The 20,222-nt window shown below is 41.9% G+C and overlaps 1 protein-coding gene and 1 long non-coding RNA gene across 7 annotated transcripts in view; one reads left to right on the top strand and one right to left on the bottom strand.

The window, feature by feature from the left end:
* The window catches only part of PKN2 (protein kinase N2), a 110,943-nt gene that overhangs the window by 8,897 nt on the left and 81,824 nt on the right, over positions 1 to 20,222 (bottom strand). For 3 of the 6 annotated variants that reach the window (XR_010589693.1, XM_005298100.5, XM_042840533.2), the window contains 12 exons: positions 19,953 to 20,062; positions 10,983 to 11,126; positions 10,767 to 10,842; positions 10,278 to 10,452; positions 9,891 to 10,020; positions 9,227 to 9,363; positions 9,054 to 9,126; positions 8,882 to 8,973; positions 4,608 to 4,784; positions 3,555 to 3,617; positions 3,135 to 3,211; positions 471 to 613 (listed from right to left, as the gene is read on the bottom strand). Coding sequence is in view for 2 of the 6 variants with exons in the window: in XM_005298100.5 (XP_005298157.2) it covers positions 471 to 613; positions 3,135 to 3,211; positions 3,555 to 3,617; positions 4,608 to 4,784; positions 8,882 to 8,973; positions 9,054 to 9,126; positions 9,227 to 9,363; positions 9,891 to 10,020; positions 10,278 to 10,452; positions 10,767 to 10,842; positions 10,983 to 11,126; positions 19,953 to 20,062 (1,397 nt within the window). In the remaining 4 variants the exon portion in view is untranslated. Of the gene's footprint in view, positions 1 to 470; positions 715 to 3,134; positions 3,212 to 3,554; positions 3,618 to 4,607; positions 4,785 to 8,881; positions 8,974 to 9,053; positions 9,127 to 9,226; positions 9,364 to 9,890; positions 10,021 to 10,277; positions 10,453 to 10,766; positions 10,843 to 10,982; positions 11,127 to 19,952; positions 20,063 to 20,222 lie in introns of all 6 variants that reach the window. The other 3 variants (XR_010589696.1, XR_010589695.1, XR_010589694.1) reach the window with 2 other exon arrangements.
* LOC122172193 (uncharacterized) lies at positions 17,941 to 19,768 on the top strand. The gene is made up of 2 exons (XR_006172266.2): positions 17,941 to 18,070; positions 19,546 to 19,768. It is a non-coding gene; the product is annotated as an uncharacterized LOC122172193 (long non-coding RNA).

Raw genomic sequence — 20,222 nt, 5'->3', positions numbered from 1 at the left:
CTCCAGTGTTAAAAATGGCTGATGCTAGAACTTCAACCTTGTTTTGGTAAATCTCCCTCATACTCAGTCTAATCTGAAGATAACTGGTTAAGTGGCTTGAAAGTTATGAATGAGTAAGTATGGTATTCAAACTGTATAGTGCCACTGTAGTCAATGAGCTACAATGATTTATACCTGCTGAAGATCTGGCCTATAGCCTATGGTGTTTTCTATTCCTCTATTTTTAACAACAACAAAAAGCTACACCTTCAAGTTTTCTCATTACACCATAAAAATCCATACAAAATACAGGATATGGAACCAGGCCTATATCATACAATAGCTGTAAGCTTAAAAAGGTAGGACATTCTAGAATTCGAGAGCTTGAGATATCAAGTTTATTTTTGTAATCATGCTAGGTTTTGTAAGCTTGCTTACTCCATAAGACTTGGATGTGTGTATCACATTTTTTTTGCTACAACAGTGCTTACCTCCCCAACTAGCATCTCATAGATGAGTACACCAAGACCCCACCAGTCCACAGCTCTTGTGTAGGATGTTTCTGTTAACACTTCTGGTGCAAGAAATTCTGGAGTGCCACAGAAGGTGCTTGTTCTATCTCCAAATCCCATTCCTGAAAAAGTTACGATTTTCATAAGAAACAAGCCGTATTCTTACTACTCCCCTTCCAAGTAAACAACTGCTTCAGTCAATAAGATTTATTCTTCAAAGCAACTATGTAAAGAAGAAGAAGAAGAAGAAAAAAAAAAAAGATTGTTGGGCTCCATGTTTGTGCTGATGACTTCAACAAATGAGTTCAGTTTACAAATCTTTCCCCCATTTGCCAGCCATGCAAACACCATCTTGGCCCTGTGCATTAAGCTGGATTCTCTGTTTGTACATGACTACCAGTAATGATGATTCTGCAAGCCAAATTAGCCCCTCAGTTACACCTTGGTCATCACATTGAAGACAATGCCCTTGGAGAGATGCAACAAAGTGGAACTTTGTAAACAATTCTGGTGGCACACAAGAGGAAATAGAACACATTTGTCATTTGCAGCACTGCAACCAGAGCAGGTAACAGAAGTAAAAAGTAGCACACACTTACTTTTGACACTCAAATAAGCAAAAAAGATTAATATGTACAGTGAGTGAATCTGCTGAATAAGGTTTCATTTTACATAATCGTTTTTCACAGCAGAACTATACTTTAAATTATTAGGGTTTCTTTTACCAGATTCTAGCATATGATGTCAAAGTCAGAGAAAGTCTTGCACAGAATTTAGCTGAAGGTATACACAGTATATAAATGAGGCAATATAGCAAATCTTGGTTAAAGTTGCAATGATTATTATTTGTATTACCCCGGTGCCTAGGGGCCCTAGTTACAGACCAGGCTCCTATTGGGATAGGTGCTGTATGTTGCACCAGTGCTGACTAATGGTATTACTGTAGACATCACTATGTATATATGTGAGCCATGATACCAATACTCAAGGGCATCAAGGTGGTTGGGACTGTGGAAGTGTATGGGGAAAAGTGTATTACCTCTTTAAGGGACAGGCTGGAGCCAACAGTCTAGGGATAATCAAGTAGGCCCTGCCTCTTCCTGGGGCTGGGCTATTTAAACACACAGAAGTTGAGGGGAGTAGAAGCCAGGCTGGCTACTGTGAGTGGAGCTCTCTCTCTCAGGCGCCTATAGATAAGCCTAAACTGACAAAGACTTTGGTGTGAACTGTAAATTTGGAAGCCCTGAATAATAGTCCTGGTGAACTGTTCGTTGCAATGATTCCTGTCCTGAAACCTTCTTAAAAAGTGACATGGCATTTGGTTAACTTATGGTGGCTTCTCCGTGCCTTGGGCTGTTAAAATGAATCTACTGCTGCTCTGCTTGGGGAAATTAAGGTGCAGCTCATCTGCAACACCGTATCAGACCACAAGGAAGCATGCATGGACTGCCCACACCTTCAGAGTGACGTACAACATTCCATCTCCCAAAACATGCTTCTGAACAATTATACAGTACTAGTGCAGTCTTCATGCTTTTTTACCCCATGCCCCCAAATATTACATCTGCAGAAAGTGTAGGATTAGCATTATGGCAATGGCACCAAGGACTGTTGTGGTATTAGGAGGTTGTGGGTACAAACTCTGTGCCAAACTTTAAAGGTGAACTGCAAAGTAAAAGAATGATTCTCCATGTTAATAAGTGTCCTATAGAGCTTGACTTTATTGAAAAATGAGGAAATCTGTCTCTTATTGATCTTTTACATTTATAACATGACCCTTTGTCAATTTTAGGAAGTTTTTGTTTATAGTGAATAGTCGCATAACTAGTATCAAAGATATGCAAATAATTCAACTGTAATCTTTGACCTACTGCCCTCAATTTACTAAATTCCATTTCCCACAGTGCTGGGACCTGGAAAGTTGTCGGACAAGTAAAGCAAGCTGGAAAAGAAAGAAACAAATCCAGTTAGATTCCTCCTGTTGATGGCCATTCCCTCTCCCCCACTGAGTTGTTGGAAAAGGGGACACATTTCCCAATGTAGGCAGAGAATCTGAATTATGGCTGCTAGATCTGTTTTATGTCTCATTTGCAAGAAAGCACCTCCAGCAGCTAGATGCCAGAAACTGACTATTACAATGAGTGTCCTTTTGAAGATATTTCCCTATTTTGAGTGGTGCTCTATTTAGGGAGCTACTTCACTGCACTTAGTGGTGTGAGATATTTGAAAGTTGTTGAAAGTGGACAATGAATTAGTGAGAAGGGAACAGTGACTTGGTGTAGATGGGAAGAAAATGAATGCTTCTAGATATTATTGGATGATGCTTGTAACAGGACAAAGTACTGTTTAGCAAAATGTGATATGACTTATTGTTAACAAGCAGATATGACAAAGTAATACCCCTCTTCCGTAGTCATTCTGACAGAAAGAAGAGGGGAGCCATCATAGCAGACACTCAGGTGATCTCCCCACTGAGGGTCTTTTGCTTTCACTGTTCTCCAGCTGAGAAGATCCCAGAGATATTTTTCTACAGTGATATATAGACAGAGTAAATATGCTAGGTGCTCCTACCTCTAGGACTGCTTATCTGCTAACCGTCAAGTGTAATCCTATTGAAAAATCATTTAAAAGAAAAGCAGTTACCTTCTTTGCAAAGGCCAAAGTCGGCTATTTTCACAAATCCTTCTGTATCCAGCAATAAGTTATCCAACTTCAAATCTCTAAAAAATGATATTTGAAAGTAAAATGGAATTACTGATATGCCTATAGTGGTACTCAATAATAATTCATTCTAAGGTAAAAAAATTATTTAAAAATAGAGCAGTGCAATGCCCCTCTTAAATTTTAATTACCCCTTTCCTGATTTAAGACTTTCATCAGTAACTTATGGTTTACACTCATAAGTATGTCAGAACAAACTTCTTCTGCTAGCATAGAAAGAAATGTAAGAAATAAAAAGATAATGCTTTGGGTAAGCAAATCAAGGAAGAGATGAAGAAAAACAGTGTTAAGAAAAGGAGAAATTGTTAAAATTCAAGTCTTGAGAAAGTATTGATTACTTACCTATAAACTATTTTGTGCTCATGTAAATACTGGAGTCCAAGAACCACACATGCAGCATAAAACCTGTTTGAATAATTAAATAAAGCTAGAATTTCAGTCTTGCTTAATTAATCAATCTGTATTTTTATTAATTACTTTCAGAAGAGTGCAGATAGTCTGCATACAGAAACTTTTCAGAGGATTTTTTAATACGTGATACATGTAGAATTTTATACAATTCTAAGTCAAAGCTTTAAATTTTATCAGGCAAAAGTTTAGACAGAAGTGGCCCAACCTGTAACATGTTTTCTCTGCCTATACTCAGGGCCGGCGCTTCCATTTAGGCAACCTAGGCGGTTGCCTAGGGCACCAGGATTTGTGGGGGGGGGGGGGGGGGGGGGGGGGGGGGCGCGGCGGCATTTTGGCGGCGGGGGGTCCGTCTGCGCTCCAGGTCGTCGTCGGCAATTCTGCGGCGGGTCCTTCACTCGCTCTGGGACCCGCCGCCGAAGTGCCCCGAAGACCGGGAGCGCGGAAGGACCTCCCCGCTGCAGAATTGCCAACGATGACCGGGAGCACAGAAGGACCCCCAGCCTAGGGCGCCAAAAACCCTGGCGCTGCTCCTGCCTATACTGTAGTCTTCTATGGCACCCATTGCCGGAGTATCCAACACTTCCCACTGAAGCTGGAGCATTTATATAATCTTTTAATTTCAGCTAACATTTTAAACAGACTACTAATCCTTCAAAACAACATTTACAAATATTACATATTTAGATTTAAGCATACTGGCATATAAGCTTGCATTCTGACAGCCTACAAAATGTTTTGACCATTCTAACCAAAACAGAAAAATATTTTTTTTTTTCTAACCAAACTGGGTTGAATGTATTTTAACAAGGCTTTAATCTTTAGTCCATTTAAGATTATTACAGTACTCAGTGAAGTGATCCAATACACAAGCATGCAAAGGCAAGCAAAGTTGAATGTATGTGTTTGTTTTTCAGCCCACTAAGACAGAACAATTTATATCAAAGCTTTTAAATATTTAATGGTATTAACTATGTGAACACTTACACTGCTCTTGGTTCAGAAAAGACATCAGTATGAATGTGCATCATCAGGTCTCCACCAGCAGCATATTCCATTACAAAGCAAACATGATCTTTGGTTTGGAAACAAGCAAAAAGGTTCACCAAAAAGGGATGCCGTACACTATTCACAGTTTCAAAAATTCGCTTTTCACACATAAGGCTGCAAACAGAAAATATTTTAATAGCAAAATTTAACACTTATTGTTATATTACAAATTTCAACACGCAGAACAATTGACAAGACCTCCCTCATTCTTCCGCCCCCCCAAAAGCTTTCATAATACCTGAATCTTTTTCTGATTTGATATGATACGCAAACACTAAAATTTCAAAGTGCAATGCAGGATTTTAACCGTACAACTTGACTGACTTTGAAGGGAGACATATGGCTAACATCTCATGAAACTCTTTGAAAATATACCTGTTAGAATTTCTCAATATGCCCACAAATTTAAACAAAATATAAGATTTAAGATCAACTGATACAAATTGTACTTTGCACGTAATATTCAAAAAGTGGGAAAACAATTCCATTGCATATTTTGGGCACAGATAGCCAAAGTATTACTCCTGGTGTTTGTTATGAAAACCATTCCATGAATGTAGAGTCTTGTAATTCAGTTGTCTTTCTTTCTGCATGTCATGACTATACATGCACACACACATATATTCTTTCATAGTGCAAAGCACCATAGAGTCAAATCACAATGAACAGTAAATAATACGAGTCACTGGCCAGCAATCTTCCTCCATATTTTGCAGTCTTCACATAGCCTTGAGAAGCACACCATACTGTATCCCATCCAGTCAGCCGCATAGTTGAAAAACACCACGGGCACCCTTTGCCCCTGGCACCAATCCCTGCAAAATTTTCTTCAGCAATCTTCCTCCACTCATCCAACCCACATGTCCTGCAAACTCAAGTTTTTTTTTGTCTCATCGTCTTGATGATATCTGTCATCAGTTATGTTGTAAATTTGGGCGATTGTCTCCTGGCTAGTAACGACTGAAATATAGATAATGTGCACCAGTCCCCTATAACATTGCAATTCAAAGACAAAAAGCTTCTTAATGTCCTGTTTCCTTAAAGTCCATGTCTCCCATACACATAAGATGCTGAAGGCAAGAGATTGCAGTAATTTCATTTTACACTTCACGGTAATATCTTCACTTCTCCGAATACGGCTGAGTGTTGCTGCAGCAGTAGTCATAAGTTCAATTCTGTGTCGGATCGCTACATGATTTTTAACATCCCTTGCAGTCACACACTACACAGACATTTGAAGTGCTCAACACAGTCCAATGGTTCCTCAGATTTGCGTAGAAATATTTTCACCTTTTCAAACAGATGTCACCATATATCTTTAGATCTATCTTGTCTGCTTCCATTGCTACTCTTTCTAGCAATTTTTGCACCTCTTCTTGTGACAATCCAATCAGGTCAATATCACTGGTGAAACACAGATGACTAATTTTTTATCCACTAATAGACATCTCCTGTAAGTTTCCATCAGAGACTCCTCTTAATATTTCTTCAAGGTAACAGGTTGAAGAGGGTTCATGGATAGCAAGCACCTGGCTGGCACCTATCCTCAAGTCCCACAAACACAAAAGACATCATGCTTCCATAGAGGTTTACCTTCATCCTTATTACATTTTCACCAACTCCGATCAGCCATAGGATTTCCCAAAGAGGTTTGTCCAATATGCTGTCAGACGCCTTAGCAAAATCCACAAAAATTTCCATCGTTCTCCAGTACTCTCTCACATAGCACATGCAAGTTTAACATTTGCTCCACTGTACCCCTTCTGGGTCTAAAACCTCTTGTTCTTCAGTCAGAAAGTTCTCTATCTTGGCTGCAATTCTCTTCAGGATGATATGCAGCAGTATTTTGCTAGGATGTATCAATGACATTTCCACAAAACAGCTGGGTCTCCCCTTTTATGACAGGAACTGTCAGGGACTGTGTCCAAGTCTTCCAGACTCCCAAATCACAGTGACAAGCTTACGGTATATGCCTGGATGAGTGCTTCTCCACCACTGTTAATTAATTCTGCTTGTATTTGTATGTTCGAGGGGCTTTACTGCTTTTCAATGTCTACACCACATCCTCAGCTTTTTCAACTGTAGTTGATCGGGATAAATCAAGCTCTCTTGTATAGATCTCCTCTGCCTTTTTCACTTCCAACTTAGAATTTGTTTCACTCATATTACAGAGTTCTTGGGTGAAAGGGTATTTTTCCTGCCAAGAATCCTTTCAGAAAAAGAGTTCTGATGATTTGATAGGCCTTCCTAGTGGCATTTGCCACAAAAGGATTTTGTATGTTGATGCACTGTTCTTCAAGCCAAGCTTCTTTTGCCACTTTAATCACAATATGGGAATATTGCTCTCTCTTTTGCTTTCATCAGTCTTCCTTTTTGCTCTTAGTTTCCTTCAATGATCACACGATCCAGCTTTCTTCTTCAGGATCTGAACTCCTGGGGAAACATCCACGTTCTCTAATGAAGCAGGAAATGTTGTATTCTATCTGATGTATGCTACCAGTGCAGAGGTCAGCAGCTTTTGTTCAGTTATCTTCCTGAATTCCACTTGTTTCATGGACTTTCAGTTTGTCAGTGTTATAACACTCTGAAGGTACTTGCTTCAGGCAGACCTGAAGAAGAGCTCTGTGTGGCTCTAAAGCTTGTCTCTTTAACCAACAGAAGTTGGTCCAATAAAATGTATTATCTTACTTCTATGAATACACAGATCAGTTTTGGTAGAGAACTGCAAACATAATGCTCTAATTGGTTTGACATCCTAGAACCTCAACACATATCTGTCTATGTAATGTAGTTATTTCCCCACTTTTTGTATATTATTACACAAGATGGACTTTTAAAACTCTACTGCCTTGGCCACATGGTTTGGAGAGTTCAATTAGCTACTGAACTACGCATTGAAATTGGGCAGAATTCCCCAGTTTGTTTCTCTCTTTTGCTTGAAAAAAGAAGAGTGTCATCAAGTATGTTCCCAGTTTTCCCAAACAGATCTTTGATAAAAGGTTTTAGAGGATATTATGCTGCATGTGCAAACGTCTCCTTTTGGACAAAAATGAGAGGACCCCCTGTTGGCTTATAACCAAATGTTATCAAATTTCTTAGAGCTACATACAAATAGTTAAGACAAACTGATTGTCACTCCACACAAGCTCAACTCAGTGCTTCAAGAATTGATAGAAGTTCCCTCTGAGGCCCTTCATTCTGCTCACATATTTCCTCTCTAAATGGAGTAGTAGTAATTTGTTGGAAGAGGATGCTGGAAATTTTGTCCATCCAAGAAGTTTCACTGAGAGTAAGTGGTTTGTAAAAAAAACCTCCAGGACTATTTTTCCAAGTAACTCTTGAATTAATATTTTAGTGTAGAGATGATTTTCACATTCTGTTGTAAACCTCAAATTGCTATAGAATGAGATCTCAACATTTATTCTGAAAGAGCTGCAGATCCAGTAAAGATGTGGTTTACTTTGGACTGCTAAGAAAGGAATAAGTTTCTGAAGTCAATGAGTTTCTTCATTAGATCGCCTGTATTAGAGAAACAGCTGACCATTAGTTTTAGCTATATTTCTCCTCCTGCTTGATTTTATTCTTCTCAAGGTCATGTTTGTTTCCTGGGCTCTGAAATTATAGGATTTTTTAAACATAAGAATAGGGACCTGGAATTCAGGAGGGTTTTTTAACCTCATCATTTCGATGTTTGGGCAATGACTGCTGAGGTAACATTCCTCAATATGGTAAGCTCAGACCATACCATAATGGCCCCTCCCAGTGGTAGGGTAATTTGTGTTCTCTCCCAAATAAAAAAAGGAGACTAGTTACACTCAGAAGATCAACGGACTAAGATGAAAGCCTCTAGTAACACCAATTCCTGTGTGTTAAGTTCATATTTATATTGGCAGGTAAAGGGAAACCTAACAGTTCTTGACTGATACAAAACTCATGAAAATCAAATTTGCAGCTACAATGGGAAATTTCTCTTTCTACTGTAGCCACTTGAGAATATTTCATATGTATAACCACAATACTACTGTTTAAACAAACACAACTGGACTGAGAAACAAATACCTTACATGAGAATTCCTCTGCTAAATACAATCTGAACTCTGGGCTCAGTAACATTACTCTGTTAAAATCTATGATCATTTACAACCCAGTCACTATTTCCTGCAGAGGAAAAATATACATCATCATGTATTAGTTACTTTCTTGAAACTGACCTGTCTACTTCATCACGAGCAACAATGTCTCCTTTCTTTAACGCTTTAATAGCAAACATCTCATTTGTGTTTTTGTATTCAGCCAGCAGCACCTGAAAGAGTAGATAAGTGATTTATTCAAACAGGTGAGTTTTTCTTTTTTGAATACACTTATAGTCATTAAAAAATTTACCTTTCCAAAATGACCTCTACCCAGTACAGCACAACACCTAAAATCTTGCAGACTAAATTGAAATCTTTGTGTTCTGTAAAACAGCAATGAATGTAATAAGTTACAGAAAACTTCAAGTTAGGGTTAACAACAAAACAGTCAAAAAAAAACAAAAAACCTAGTGTGTTTTTTACCTTCTATCTTCAGGCTCTCGTATGTTGGTACTCTTTATGTCTGTGTGTGGAATTTCAGGGTCACAAATTATCTCAGGTTGGAGTTTTGAAACACTACTATCTCTCTCATTTTCAAAATCAAAAGTAGTTTCTGCATCCTGTGAAATATGTAGAAGAAACAGAAATCTGAAGATTTAGAAAATGAGACTGCTGAAGAATGAAGAAATGTACTATATTTAAGGAAAGAGAAGTAAAAAATACTGCAAAACTTCAACTGTGTGAAATTCAAAATATCAATGAGCCTAAAATGCTATATTTACTGACAGGCTTCTGTTAAATCCTATTCTTCTAAAGTCATTCCACTCCTTGTGAATACTAACACACTTCTCTATAAATTGCATGAATTGGGTTTTGGGCCTATAAAGCTACCAGTAGGGAAACAGTGTGACATAAACACTTTAAAACCATGGAAAAAGGCCAATCTCTATAGCCAGTATTAAAACATGCCATGTGCAATTATGTACAATTTGTTAAAATTTCATACACACAAATTGTAGCGTTCTCTATTTAAAACAGAAGGAAATAAATGCATTGTAACTACAAAATGTTGTAACACAAATATTAAATACTTGATTAAAAATGTGACATGATATGCAACATTTTATGACTAGTTTAAATGTCCTGCCTGAATGGGTGTATCCGGTCCCTTTTTCTCAGATGATGAGTCACATATTTCTCCAAGGGACGATGCACGGGGTGGAACAGGCGGAGGTTCAGGTTCAAGTTCAAAGTCCAGTTTGGCTACAGGCGAGTCACTTACAAAAAAAAATAAACACACTCAGAGTACAATGGAGACTGTTTTACTAGTATTAAAAAACCTGTTTTAATGTGTTTTTAGAAAATCTTACTTTTTCCTTTTTTAAATAAATACAACAAATGGATGTCCAACTAGAAAATGTCAAGGTTTAAATTTTGTAGAATAAATAAGGAAGATTTTTCATTTACATGAGTAAATAAGAATTGCACCATTACTTTTGTATGTAAATCTGGCTTCAAAATCTTAGACATTTACCTAGCTGACCGTGCTAGTTCAGGAATGCATGTATCAACCACTGGCACAGTAGCAGGCCCAGAAGCTTGAGGGCTGAAGGTACCAGAATGATTTACTGTAGGAATAGCTCTTCTCACCAGCCTTCCCCAAGTGGCAATATTAATATTCATTTGAGGAGCTCTGAGAAATGTTTTGCCTGTAGATATTGTGAATAAAGAAAATAGAGCACAAGTAATTTCTTTACATATCACCAAAAGCTATAATTAAAATTCATCAGTTTATAATTTATGGAGAACAAACTGAATTTGTCATGTTCCTTAGCAATTTTCAACAATTTACCATTAAATGCTACTGCATAATTCTAAACAAACATTTCTGAATGTAATATTAAAGATTTAACTATCACCAACTTTATTTGCAATTATATTTTAGGACTGTGCATAAAAACATGCAAATCTGTAGTACATTTTTAGTTTTATAATTTAATTTTAATTCCTAATAAATTGTTACCTTGTTGTTTTGAAAAAATTTTCTTTTGTCTCTGGAGTTTTGGTCTTCTTTCAATAACTGGATTAAAAAATGTAACCTGCAGTTCAGATAATTTGTATATTACAATTCCACTTCCAGAATATAATGCATTCTTAAGAGTTTATTAAAAGCCATTTAAAATATTCTGCAATTTAATTATTTCAAATGTGGTTGAGTTTTTGCATTAAGTGCTCTTACCTCTGCAAATAGAGTACCCTGTGGTTCAAGATAGAGACACATGCCATGTCGCTGGTTGTCTAAGAAATCTTCTAATCTCAGAAACTTCACTGCGCACAGAGACCTCCAATCACGCCAATAAACTGAAATTTCTAGTTCACGTGACTACAACAGTAAACAAACAAAAGAAGTGTTACTTACTAGTTGCCTCTGTGCAGTCATACTTCCAGGGTCTAGCTCCTCTTGTGTTGAGGTGTACAGCTGTATACAAAAGCTGGGGATGCAGGAGCACTCTCACATTAGGATGATGTAATTGGCTCAGTCTACATAAAGGAGTGCACCCTCCCTTCCACCCTAAGGCACCTCAGTTTCTCCTCCTTAGCCTCTAAGGCGGAGGTGAAGCTGGGTGCATAGTGTGAATGTAGGGGCAACTCTTGAAGAATAATAGTTACCACTAAATAACCATTCTTTTTTCTTCTAGTGTCTCTGTGCATTCCCATTTATGGATGATTAGCAAGCAGCGTCCCCATTAGAGGATGGTGGGTGAGGAGATCTAGGCAAAAATGGACTCCTCCATCATTTTACCAGATTGAGCACTGGACTGCAATGCCAAGTCCATACTTTTTTTTAAGTAAACATTGTGCTCATTCATCAGAACTCTATGTTGCTGATTTGCAAATCTTTGCAACAGGCACCTGGACAGACAGGATACAAAGGCAGGTGTGGCCTTAGTAGAGTATCTTCAAGTCAAGAGGCACTGGTTTCCTGGCAAAGAAGTAACACTACTCAATACACCCCTTAATCCAGTCTGAAAGAATTAGCTAATTAATAGGTTACCCCTTTCTCCTCAGGTAACAAATCTGTTTGATTTTTGGGAAAGACTTAATCCTCTCTAGCTAATAGCACATTGCTCTTTTTATGTGTTAAGGGGTACAAGTGGGACTTGCTTTGGTGAACATGGGATTAGGGTAAGAAAACAGGGAGGACGACATAAAATGACAGATGGAAATCTAGGAGTCCCATAGTGTAGTTATATCTAGACATGACATCTTGGTAATTTGCCATTTGTAAACCCAAAAAGGTGGAATAATTGGCTTTCCTCCCAACAGCATTCAGTCTATGCTACTCTCTGTCCAAGGGTTCAGACAGGGACCCCTTGTTACTTTTAGATAACGCTTGGGCTGCAGATTCCTGCATGGAACCTACAGAAGGATATTGTAACAAAACTGGTGTCCCTTGAGGGCACAAAACGTACAAGATTAGCTCTTTTTGAAACTGGGAATGAGGGCAGAGAGCCAAATGTCTTTTGCTTGATTGAGTAGTCATGGAAAAATAAGAAATGCGACATTGTCTTTTGTCTGCCATTCCATGACGTCAAAAGAGAATTAGATGAGTCTGGTGCTGAAACCTGTCTGAAACTAAGGAGTGTCAGCCATTCTCCACATCAGCTCTTGAAACCACTTCAGTCCATCTCTATTCCTGATGAACCAAGTCCTAATTTATCCATCAGGGGTTGCACTGTTGATATAGTCCCTTATGGGGGACTCCTCCATTTTCCCTGAAGGAGCTTCCTTCCCAGTCATCAGAAGCATGCCTCTCTTCTTGAGGCAGCAAAGATGCTGGTGCTGACAGTTGCTGGTCACAGCTATTCCAACTCAGACATGGCTGTCCTCAAAGGCAGCAGTGCCAGAAATGAGGTTAAGCCTGGGAAAGCTGTCTGCTCCAATGGAGCGGTCTCCTTTGACAGGAAAGGTATCGGTGTCAATGTAAATGCCAGTGCCAAAGTGGGTGCCATGCTGGTTTTGGTGGCATCAAGCAAAATCGTCACTGATGCCTGAACGTATGGCCATACCAACAGTTGAAGGGAGCCCTTGTATAAAGTCTTTCCAAGAAGATAGGGCTTTTGGTCAAGGTGGAGGTGAAGAAGAAAGTTCTCCACTGTTACAAAGGCTACTTGTTAGGAGTAATTCACAGAGCAAGAGTCAATCATGTGTAAAAATAGTTTGTTTTATATATATGTATGCTATTTGTGGGACAGTTTAAAACACTTCAATACTCTGTATAAATTATAATTTCAGAAAAAAATTTAGATACTGTCACCCACAAATACTCAGTATATTACATCTCAGTCACAAGGTGGCCTGTGGTCATTTGAGCAATTCTGCATAGTAACTCTAGAACCAGATATGCGTTTGCAGAGCATTTTGTGGCTCACACGGGGTAAATTCTAAGTTTTTCAACTAACTGGAACTGTTGATACATCTTGCTCTGTAAAACCCCAATCTCAGTAATTCTTTCAATCCTATATGCTTGTTATGAAAGATGCTACCAAAAATAAAGAGCAATACTTTACAAAATAATGACCACACTTTATGGAATTAATTATAGCAATAGACAGCAGGACAAACTGAAATAAACAATGGTAGCTATGTTTTAAAAGCAACAATGGAAGAGGGTAAATATAAGGGGATGATGATTAGTGGTGTTTATTCTGAAGGCTAAATCTGATGCTTAGTAACCAAGACCACAGGGCCCCACATATATCCCATACTACTTCTGTTTTCAGAGTATGCAGTCTGGATTGTCCCAATAGGGGTAAATCTGCTTGTTTCCTAAGAGGAAGGAATTCGCTTTTAGCTTCAGAGAGGGGGAACCACAAATCAGCAAAACTGGGGACCCCCTTTGGAATACATCTCAGAGGGAACATTTGAGGCAAATCAATCTGAAAATTAACCCTAATTTATTTCAGAGCCTAACTTTAGGGTTTTTTTTTTTTTTTTTTTTTTTTTTTTTTTTTTTTTTTTTTTTTAAAGTCTTGGTATATATACACAAAACCACACAGATTCAAGTACAAAGTAAAGTTTAATTAGACCTCAACAACATTAAATGGACAAAAAGAAAGGGTAAAGAAATGTGAAGCGTGCAATCCTGTTCTATACTTGTTTCCTAAGAATTACATGTAGGAGATAAACTTGTTCTGAAACTTTACAAGTGCTTCCACCAATTTGTGTGAATTCTGATTATATTCATGAAGATATGGAATTACCAGCTCTCTCTACTTTTAGACAGTACATGGACAAACATTGTGCAAGTTTCCACATCTGAACTGTATTCTATAACACCTGCATTACAGCCCCAGACATGTCGAACAAAATTATCAGTCTTGTTCAGTTTTTCCAAATTGTGTAAGATCTAAGCAAAACATCCATCATTTTGGGATAGAATGAGGCTAAATATTTTTTTATCTGAGACCACAACTAGATTTGAGCTAGATCATCAGAGTTGAGATTGCTAGAACATTAACCCTTTGTAAAATTACTCACCTTTTCATAACTGTTGTTTCTTGAGATGTGTTGCTCATATCCATTCCAATTAAGTGTGTGCGTGCTGCATATACAGTTCACCAGAAGGTTTTTCTATTAGTGGCACCTGTCGGGTTGGCTCTAGAGCTCCCTGGAGTTGCACCTTCATGACGCCGCATATAGGGTCCTGCCGACCCGCTGCCTCCAGTTCCTTCTTGCTGGATACTCCGACAGAGGGGAAGCGGGTGGGTTTGGAATGGATATGAGCAACACATCTCGAAGACCAAGAAGGTGAGTAACCGATTTTTCTTCTTCGAGTGCTTGCTATATCAATTCCAATTAGGTGACACCCAAGCCTTACCTAGGAGGTGGGGTTGGAGTTTATGGAATCACTGATTGAAGCACACAGCCACCTGCTGAACACTGCATCATCCCTGGCATGCTGGGTGATGGTGTAATGTGAAGTGAAGGTGTGGACCGAAGACAACGTAGCCGCTCTGCATATTGCCTGGATTGGTACCCGGGCCAGGAAGGCCGCCGAAGATGCCTGAGCTATGGTGGAGTGTGCAGTCAGAGTGGGGGCAGGGATCTTAGCGAGGTCATAACACACTGGATACAGGATGTGATCCACAACAATATCCTCTGCGTGGACACTGGGAAGCCTTTCATCCTGTCTGCCACAGCAACAAACAGCTGGTTCAACTTACAGAATGGCTTAGTTTGTTCAGTATAAAAAGCCAATTCACGCTGTACATCCAGGGAATGGAGCCTCTGCTTGCGGCTACTGGCATAGGGTTTGGGGAAAAAAACTGGAAGGAATATGTCTTGATTGGTGTGGAAACTCGAGACCATCTTTGGGAAGAACGCCAGGTGGGGTCGCAGTTGCACCTTATCTTTGTAGAAAATGGTATACGGAGGGTCGGTTGTGAGATCCTTGAGCTCAGACACCCTTCTGGCTGATGTTATTGCAACCAAAAAGTCCACCTTGTAGGAAAGGTAGAGGAGTGAGCACATAGCTAGGGGCTTGAACAGGGGCCCCATCTGCCCCGAGAGTACCAAGTTATGGTCCCAAGCGGGGGTGGGCTAGCAAATATGAGGATATAATCTGTCTAAACTCTTGAGGAACCGCCGCACCATTTCGCTAGTGAAGATGGTGCGTCCATGCGCTCCTGGGTGAAAAACTGAGATGGCAGCCAGGTGAACCTTTATCAAGGAGTGAGACAAGCCCTGCTGTTCCAACTTTAGAAGATAGTCTAAGATAAAGGGGACCGACGATTGTGTTGGAGGGATACAATTCCAAAAGCACCAAATCGCGAATCTCTTCCACTTGGCTAGGTAAGTTGCTTTGGTTGAAGGCTTTCTGCTACCCAGAAGAACCTCCCTAACAGGGTCTGAGCATATAAGCTCTAGCGGGTTTAACCATGCAGCTTCGAAGCCAAGAGGTGGAGAGACTCGAGATTGGGGGTGTTGAAGCCTTCTGTGATATTGAGTGACGAAGTCCGGAACTAGCAGTAGAGGAACTGGAGTGTCCACCGATAGCTGCAGTAACTTGGTATACCAATGCTGACGTGGCCAGGCCAGTGCCACCAGGATCACTGAGGTTCCGTCGCTCCGGACTTTGAGGAGGACCTTGTGAATCAGTGGTATGGAAGGGAATGCGTAGAACAGGCAGTACTTCCATGGAAGGAGAAATGCATCCGCCAACAAATCCGGGCTGTGGTTTAGGAAGGAGCAGAACTGTAGGCACTTCCTATTGGCCCTTGTGTCGAACAGATCAATCTGGGGAACTCCCCACCTCTGGAAAATATTATTTACCACATCCAGGCGGATAGACCACTCATGGTTGTGTAAAGACCTGCTGAGGTGATCTGCTAGAGGGCTTCCTCACACAGGGGAGAGGAGCGTGCACCCCAGTCTGTTGATATAAAACATCGCTGTTGTATTGTCTGTCAGGACTGATATGCACTTTCCCTCCCCAGGAGAGGCCTGATATGCCAGCTGGACCACCCTGAGCTCCCTTACATTGATGTGAAGCATCAGTTCCTCTTGAGACCAGAGGCCCTGAGTTCTGTGCTCCCAAAGGTGTGTCCCCCACCCCATGGCTGAGGCATCGGTCGTCGGGTTTGGAAAACGCAACCCCTGCGCACACCAAGTGTGGGTTGAGCTGCTAGTGAAGAGACTTGAGAGCGTCTGGTGGAAGGGTAACCACCATGTCTAGACTGTGCCTGCTTGGTCAATACACTGATGCCAGCCAAGCTTGGAGAGGTCTGAGTCTGAGCCTCACATGTTGTACTACATACGTGCAAGATGCCATGTGACCTAGGATTTTTAAGCAACTCCTTACTGTGGTTATAGGGAATTGTTTGAGAGCCTGTATTATGTGAATGTCCTGGAAGCGGGATTGGGGCAGGAACACTCTGGTCTGTGCGGAGTCTAGCACTGCTCCTATGAACTCTATTCTCTGAGTAGGGGTAAGCATTGACGTTTGAGTGTTTAGGAGGAGACCCATTGCGTTGAAGGTGGATCTTATGAGGGAAACATGTTGATCCACTTGTGTTCTGGACCGGCCCTTGACTAGCCAGTCATCTAGGTAAGGAAATACCTGAATCTACCTTTTCCCCAGAAATGTGGCCATGACTGACATACATCTGGTGAACACCTGAAGTGCTGACAATAGGCAGAACGGTAGCGCTGTGAATCGGTAGTGGGAACTCCCAACTGTAAGCCTTAAGAAGCACCTATAGGGCAGAATTATGGAAATGTGTGTCCTTCAAGTCGAGGGTGGCATACCAATCTCCTGGATCCAGGGACGGGATAATAGTGCCTAAGAGACCATTAGAAACGTTAGTTTCTTCATGAACCTGTTGAGACTGTGCAGGTCCAAGAAGGGTCTAAGGCCCCCTTTTACTTTCAGTATTAGGAAATACCAGGAGTAAAACTCCTTTCCCCTGAGCTCCAGTGGAACCTCAGAGCTCCCGCTGATAGGAGGGTTTGTACCTCTTGGACGAGAAGTTGCTCATGAGAGGGGTCCGTGAAGAGGGACGGGAAAGGGGGGCAAGGAAAATTGGAGAGAATATCCCATCTCTACCGTTCGGAGGACCCAATGGTCTGAGGTGATTTGGGACCACGCTTGGTAGAAATGGGATAGATGTTCCGAAAACGGGAAAGAAGGATCCAGTTGAAAGGTTGGTACAACACCGTTGGGCACATCCTCAAAAAGTCTGCCTAGGGCCTGGTGGCTGCCTGGACGATCCAGACCCCCTGTTATTCAGGGGTTGGGTGACGGCGGTTCTGGTCCTGCCTAAACTGCCCCTGGTATGGTTGTGTTGCAGGTTGAGGCATAAATTGTCTATGCTGGGTGGCAGAAGTGTGCACACTCAGCGATCTTAGAGTGGCTCGGGAGTCTTTCAGACTGTGGAGTCTCAAGTCTGTTTTCTCTGAAAATAATGTGGCCCTCTCAAATGGTAGGTCCTGAATTGTCTGTGGGACCTCCCCAGGGAGGCCCGAGGCCTGCAGCCATGAACAACGGCGCATTGTGATGCCCGAAGACATCATCCACATCGCAGAGTCCACTGAGTCTAATGCCGCTTGCAGCAACGTCCTGGCACATCTTCGTCCATGAGAGCAGAGAATTCCAGCTTAGAATCCGGTGGGACAAGGTCCGAGAATTTGGACATTGCGTCCCAAGACTTGAAGTTATATCAGCTAAGGATCGCCTGCTGGTTTGCAATCCAAAGCGGACGCCTCCCAGTGGAGTATATCCTCCTCCCAAAGAGGTCCAGCTTCTTTGCGTCCTTAGCTCGAGGGGTAGGTCCTTGTTGCTCTTGCCTTTCCCTTGCGTTAACAGCCGCCACTACCAATGAGTCCGGCGGGGGGTGGGTAAACAAGTATTCATAGCCCTTGGAGAGCACAAAGTACTTTCTCTCGACTCCCTTACCTGTAGGACCAGAGTAGATGGTATTTGCCACAGGGGTTTTGTGTTTTCCTGAATGGTCTTTATCGGGGAAGGGCCACCCTGGTGGGTCCTGCCAGGGATAAAATGTCTAACACTGGGTCTGACACCTCAGTAACCTCCTCCATCTGTACCCCGAAGTTCTGAGCAACCCGCCTCAGAAGTTCAAGGTGGGCTCTGCTGTCAAGAAGAGGGGCCCCAAAGATATCCCTGCCACCGCCTCATCTGGAGACGATGATGAGGAGTCCAGAATATGAGAGGGGCCCTCCTGCCCATCCGGCTCTTCAAAACGCTGTGGCTCCACCCCCAAGTCAGAGTCCGCTTCGGTGCTGGCTCTGGTACTGGTCGTGATACCGTCCGTGATACTAGTATAGCCATGGTGCTGGGTCTGTTGTCGGTGCAGGGCATGGTACCAATTGTGGCACTGGCAGTGGTAGCGGTGGCTAATGCCCGGGAGAAATCCTTGCCCCTAGACGCAGTCCTTCTCTCGGACCTGATGGAAAAGGAGCGTACCGAGGTGGACCCCTGGGAATGGTGGTAAGCCCTCGGGGTCCAGAAGGGCCACTGGGTTGGCATCTGAGCTGGTACCTGCCATTGTGGTGGCCACGGTACCGGGGGAAATGTTTGGGTCATCCCCGCTGACTGGGAGTGCCGGTGGCTCTAGTGCCCATCGCTGCTGGGGATTGGTGCCAGGGTCCCGGAGTCAACTGTGACGACTGTTGAGCTGGAGGGGAGGTACGGTCTTGCACTGGTCTCCCTCCCTTGGGCTCACGTTCCTGTGCGTGGGAAGGGGAGCACCCTCTATCAGTCTTCCTGTGCTGCTTCTTTGGGACAGCAGACTGTGAGCAGTGCCAAGACTGATCCTGCGCCATGCTCGGCGTAAGGCAATGCCAGTGCCGAGGGTCTCTGCTCCCAGAGTCCTTCCTCGGCACCTCCTCAACTGAAGCCAGTGCGCTGCGCACCGACACTGAGGAGCCCGGTGCCATGTCCACAGAGCTCGACTCAGACTGAGGGCGGAGAGCTGCTTCCATTAGCAGCAACTTTAGTCTTTGATCCCTCTCCTCCTTTGTGAGGGGGCGAAAGCTCCTACAGATCTTGCACCTGTCTGCTTAATGGGACTCCCCCAAGCACTTTAGACAAGCCAAGTGCAGGCCACCCTTTGGGATAGGCTTCTGGCAAACCCCGCATGGCTTAAACCCCTGGGTCTGAGGCATGCCCCGGGCCCAGGAGAGGGACGGGGAAGCGGGGGAAGGAAATACCCCCCAGTACCCCAAGTCCAGATGTCTAACTAACTACAACAATTTTTAAAACTATCTTTAACTATTTACAGAACATATGCTAGAGGATCGCTCATTGAAGATGAGAGACGAAACGGTCCAACAACCACCACTAGCAGTAAGAAGGAACTGGAGAAGCGGCAGATCGGTGGGGCCCTATACGTGGCGCTATGAAGGTGCGACTACAGGGGGCTCCAGAGCCAACCTAATGGGTGCTGTTGGGGAAAAAAAAAAACCTTCCATGGAAGCGGCGCGCACACACCTAACGAATTGATATGAGCAAGCACTCGAAGAAGAACTAACACTTCATGCCATGAAATTGCTTCCATGAAGAACAGGAATACTTATATACAGGGAATCTGAATAGGTTCATAACAGCTGAAAAGAACAGACACAAAGAAGCATGAAATTAATCTATGGAACTGACAATCTCCATCAATGGAAACAGTAGTGTCTTTACCCTGTCTAGTTCCAGTGTAAACTTCTGATCCCATGACTGATTGGAAATAGGCTTCCAGCTAGTTTGACCAACCACAGTGTTGTCCAGCTTCAATACAGCACAGATTTCATCTGTAAGTAAGTTACACAAACTCAGCTTAAAAGGTATAAGAGGATTTTCCACAAAAACAAAAAAACTTCAGTGTTAATGCCTTACTAAAAAATACCATTATGCCCACATGAACCAATTAAATTTAGGATTAAAGAATTTTCGATCCATCAACATATCAGA

Source organism: Chrysemys picta, chromosome 8 (genome assembly GCF_011386835.1).
Source record: "Chrysemys picta bellii isolate R12L10 chromosome 8, ASM1138683v2, whole genome shotgun sequence".
Taxonomy (NCBI): domain Eukaryota; kingdom Metazoa; phylum Chordata; order Testudines; family Emydidae; genus Chrysemys; species Chrysemys picta.
The sequence above is the reverse complement of the archived record's forward strand: the minus strand, read 5'-3'. Positions and strand labels throughout refer to the sequence as shown.